The sequence below is a fragment of the Oncorhynchus nerka genome, linkage group LG7 (genome assembly GCF_034236695.1).
Source record: "Oncorhynchus nerka isolate Pitt River linkage group LG7, Oner_Uvic_2.0, whole genome shotgun sequence".
Classification (NCBI taxonomy): Eukaryota; Metazoa; Chordata; class Actinopteri; order Salmoniformes; family Salmonidae; genus Oncorhynchus; species Oncorhynchus nerka.
The window spans coordinates 63544558-63549557 of record NC_088402.1 but is presented as its reverse complement, the minus strand read 5'-3'; the positions used below and the strand labels follow the sequence as shown (position 1 = coordinate 63549557).

Genomic DNA, 5000 nt, shown 5'->3' with positions numbered 1-5000 from the left:
CTTCACTAACAGGGGATGGATGGGGTCTGGCTAGCTTCACTAACAGGGGATGGATGGGGTCTGGCTAGCTTCACTAACAGGGGATGGATGGGGTCTGGCTAGCTTCACTAACAGGGGATGGATGGGGTCTGGCTAGCTTCACTAACAGGGGATGGATGGGGTCTGGCTAGCTTCACTAATAGGGGATGGATGGGGGCTGGCTTCATGAACAGGAGATGGATGGGGGGCTGGCTTCATGAACAGGAGATGGATGGGGGGCTGGCTTCATGAACAGGAGATGGATGGGGGGCTGGCTGGCTGGCAGAGAGGAGATGCTGAGAGCAATAGGATCCGAGTAAGGATTGACCCGTGAGTTTGGCAGGGAGTTAGCTGACCTCTTTTGTAAATTCATCCTGGCTTTTCTGAATGAACAGTAATAAAATGATACTCTTCCTATTTAGACCTATAGTATGAATGAATCCTCCACATGTGGCTGAGTTTTATGGGCTTTGGAGGTAATGTGTACAGCCAATCCAGGCAAAGGTTCAGGAACACACACACACACACACACACACACACACACACACACACACACACACACACACACACACACACACACACACACACACACACACACACCCCTCACATATAGAGAGAGGAGGGGCCAGGAAGGGCAGGGTGAAGTGTACAGACAGAGGAAGTCCTGAGCTACTTGACCTTTTCACAGACAATCACCAGGCCTTTAACGACCAGACAAAGGTTAAAACACAGGGCTGGCCATTCAGAGAAATGTCAACATGGTGTCCTACAGAGGTTCAGACAGGGAGGGGAAAGTTCTCTTTAACATGGGAGATAACAGGGCTGTGCGAGTTTCATTCCAAACAGTATTTTGTGAAACGCTACATAAGCTTGTACATTTGAAAAAAGCAATATATTGATCGACCATTGGATTCATTGGAGAGCCGCCTAAAGGAGGAGGCACAGTACAATAGTTAATTATCCCAAAAATCTGAAGTCTTCAGGGACCATTTTCTTTCAGGAAGATCCCCTCTTTTTCCACAGGCTTAATGTAATTGTAAATTGATGTGAAAATGACTTTGACAAGGTGTTCTTCAATCTGCTTTCATCTCTGCCTCTCCATGGCTATTGAGCTGTGTCAGTCATATCTCTGTGGCAAATGAATGGGAGCCACAATGAGACGGTGGATCCTGCTGATTGAACTGCATTCATGTGAGATAGGCTGCCTTTCACACTGCAACAACGTGAAAGGAAAAGGGAGGGGAGACTGAACCAAACAGAGGAGGGAGAGCGGTAACTACTATAACTAAAGCTTTTTCCTCAATCTGGGTGGAACGGGATGTGTCCATTTTCAGGCACTCGAGGGAACTATGATGCAGTGTTGAGAGAGTGGAGAGTGGTTAGTGTTTAGGGAACAGCTGCCTCATAAATGAAGTGTTCTGAAGAGGGACCCGTTGACGGACAAGTATCCACCTGCGAGCCATTACATCACGGTAGAGCCACATGCTCTCCAAGTCCAGGACTCTGTTTGATGCAGCGTTAGCTGCCCAGTAGAAAGCCTGCATGTTCAACCATTTAGTGCCGGGTGGCCTAGAGCAGAGAGGGTCATTGGCAGAGAGCAGTGGTGGTATCTCCCTGGTCTGGCTGTCATTTCAGGTCAGGACATAACGGGATACACAGTGCATTCGGGAAGTATTCAGAACCCTTGACTTTTTCCACATTTTGTTGCGTTACTTGCTTATAATAAAATGTATTAAATAATTATTTTCCCTCATCAATCTACACACAACACCCCATAATGAAAAAACAATAACAGGTTTTAAGAAATGTTTGCAAATTTGTAAAAATTACAAAATAGAAATAGCTTATTTACATAAGTATTCAGACCTTTTGGTATGAGATTCAAAATTGAGCTCAGGTGCATCCTGTTTCCATTGATCATCCTTGAGATGTTTCTACAACTTGATTGGAGTCCACCTGTGGTAAATTCAATTGATTGGACATGATTTGGAAAGGCACACACCTGTCTATATAAGGTCCCACAGTTGACAGTGCAGGTCAGAGCAAAAACTAAGCCAAGAGGTCAAAGGAATTATCCGTAGAGCTCTGAGATAGGATTGTGTCGAAGCACAGATCTGGGGAAGGGTAACAAAACATTTCTGCAGCATTGAAGGTCCCCAAGAACACAGTGGCCTCCATCATTCTTAAATGGAACAAGTTTGGAACAACCAAGAATCTTCCTAGAGCTGGCCGCCCGGCCAAACTGAGCAATCGGGGGAGAAGGGTCTTGGTCAGGGAGGTAACCAAGAACCTGATGGTCACTCTTACAGAGTTCCAGAGTTCCTCTGTGGAGATGGGAGAACCTTCCAGAAGGACAAACAACTCAGCAGCACTCCGGCAATCAGGTCTTCATGGTAGAGTGGCCAGACGGAAGCCACTCCTCAGTAAAAGGCACATGACAGCCCGCTTTGTAGTTTGCCAAAAAGCATCGAAAGACTCTCAGACCATGAGAAACAAGATTCAATGGTTTGATGAAACCAAGATTGAACTCTTTGGCCTGAATGCCAAGCGTCACGTCTAGAGGAAACATGGCACCATCCCTACGTTGAAGGGTGGTGGTGGCAGCATCATGCTGTGGGGATTTTTCAGCCGCAGGGACTGGGAGACTAGTCAGAATCGAGGGAAAGATTAATGGAGCAAAGTATAGTGAGATCCTTGATGAAAACCTGCTCCCGACCTCTCAGACTGGGGTGCAGGAGTGGCTTCGGGACAAGTCTCTGATGTTCTTAAGTGGCCCAGCCAGAGCCCAGACTTGAACCCGATCGAACATCTCTGGAGAGGCCTGAAAATAGCTGTGCAGCAACGCTCCCCATCCAACCTGACAGAGCTTGAGAGGATCTACAGAGAAGAATGGGAGAAACTCCAAAAATACAGGTGTGCCAAGCTTGTAATGTCATACCCAAGAAGGCTCGAGGCTGTAATAGCTGCCAAAGGGGCTTCAATGAAGTACTGAGTAAAGGTTCTGAATATTTATGTAAATGTGATATTTCAGTTATTATTATTTTTATAGATTTGCAAACATTTATAAAAAACAGTTTTTGCTTTGTCATTATGGGGTATTGTGTGTAGATTGATGAGGAAAAACAATTTTTAAACCCATTTTTAGAATAAGGCTGTAACATAAGAAAATGTGGAAAAAGTCAAGGGGTCTGAATACTTTCCGAATGCCCTGTATGGAGTAGAGTTTTTTCTCTCTAATTTCTTTGGAAAAATATTACCAAGGATTTGAGCTATAACACCACTGGTTTCCATTTGGAATTAGTCTCTTTTTCATTCCGTAACAATGACATTCCTTTAATTTTTCTGGTTGCGGTCAGTTAATCTAGTGAGGCTCAGGGGATGAAATCCTCTATGTTATGAAGTGAGCTGGTGTGAAGCTTTGTCTTTGTAACTCAGCGCAGTGAAAATGACTGTGGCGGAAAAGTGTTTTATACCCCTCTCTCTCCTACCACCATCTCCCTGTCCCGATGCCAGCCCACCACTGAACACAGCAGACATAGAGACAGAGAGAGGAGTGTTGGGTGTGCGTGCCGAGCCCTCGGCGTACGGGAAGTGATGCACTGTGTTTATAATGGTTGCTGACGTGCCAAAGGGTTCCTTCTCAATGAGAGGTCGTCACACAGTGTCTGCATTTCGCTTTGATAATAACAGATGCGTAAGAGACTGACCATTTCTCTTTCTGTCTGAGAGAATCTAGAAAGATGAGCGTGACAGAGAAAGAAAGAAATAGAGCTGGAGTCAAGCTCAGCAGCACACTCTTTCCCCTTTCATTGAGATCTGTGTGTCTGACTATGTCTTACTATGTCCCGGTAACACAAAGACTTGTGTGTCCGGCATGGGTTAGGATGGGCAAGGAGGTTCTGTCTCACAGACGGTCTGCTAATCGTCTGATTTGGTTTGTTACTCACAACCGTCCAGCGGCGTGGCCTTCTCTTCCTGTGGTCATTTAAAATGGGTAGCTATAAACAACAATCTTTACAGTGAGACAGCCATTACAAGACAGCCATTACAACGAGACAGCCATTATAATTAGAAAGCCACTACACCGAGACAGCTATTACAACGAGGCAGCCATTACAATGAGACAGCCATCACAACGAGACAGCCATTACGACGAGACAGTCATCACACCGAGACAGCCATTACAACGAGACAGCCATTACAATGAGACAGCCATCACAACGAGACAGCCATTACAACGAGACAGACATCACAACGAGACAGCCATTACAACAAGACAGCCATTACAACGAGACAGCCATCACAACGAGACAGCCATTACAACGAGACAGGCATTACAATGAGAGGAGTAGGCCTGAAGGAAGGTTGGATTTGTTTATGATGTATTTAGTCTTCATCGTTGATTGGTGCCCATGTGGTCAGATAGTAGATGCCTTATGATCACAATGTTGAAATACCAGACGACCTCTACTGTATAGAGGGAGGAGGATAGGATGGATGTAAAGCAGGCCTCTCCAACCCTTTTTCTGGAGACCTACCGTCATGTATGTTTTCGCTCCGACTGCCGTTGTAACTAACCTGATTCATCTTATCAACCAGCTAATTATTAGAATCAGGTGTGCTAGATTAGTGTTGGAGTGAAAACCTACAGGATGATAGCTCTCCGGGAACAGGGTTGGAGAGCCGTATGTGAAGCCAGACTCACCGAGCTCCATGTCCTGGTCGTCGGTGAGAATGAGGATGATGTTGGGCCGGATGTTGCGGCGGTCCCTCTGGAAGCGGGCCTTGAGGCGCTGGCTGGACAGAAAGATGGAGGCCTGGGCCAGAGACACGACCCCCAGAAGCAGGAGGAGGTAACGGGTCCCCCGCCCCGCCATGGTGACCTCTGACCTCTAACCCTGCTACTGCTACTGGATCACTCTGCTACAGCCGCTGCTAGGACAGCTCCTGGAGACACAACAGGAGGACATAGGTCAGATTAA

General features: G+C 46.4%; 1 protein-coding gene across 9 annotated transcripts in view; it reads right to left on the bottom strand.

Annotated features, from left to right (window-relative positions):
* LOC115132167 (extracellular sulfatase Sulf-2-like) overlaps positions 1–5000 on the bottom strand; it is a 189243-nt gene that overhangs the window by 40466 nt on the left and 143777 nt on the right. For all 9 annotated transcript variants that reach the window (XM_065020702.1, XM_029664476.2, XM_029664477.2 and 6 more), the window contains one exon: positions 4724–4965. In XM_065020702.1, the coding sequence (XP_064876774.1) occupies positions 4724–4895 (172 nt within the window). In that variant the 5' untranslated portion in view covers positions 4896–4965. The remainder of the gene's footprint in view (positions 1–4723; positions 4966–5000) is intronic.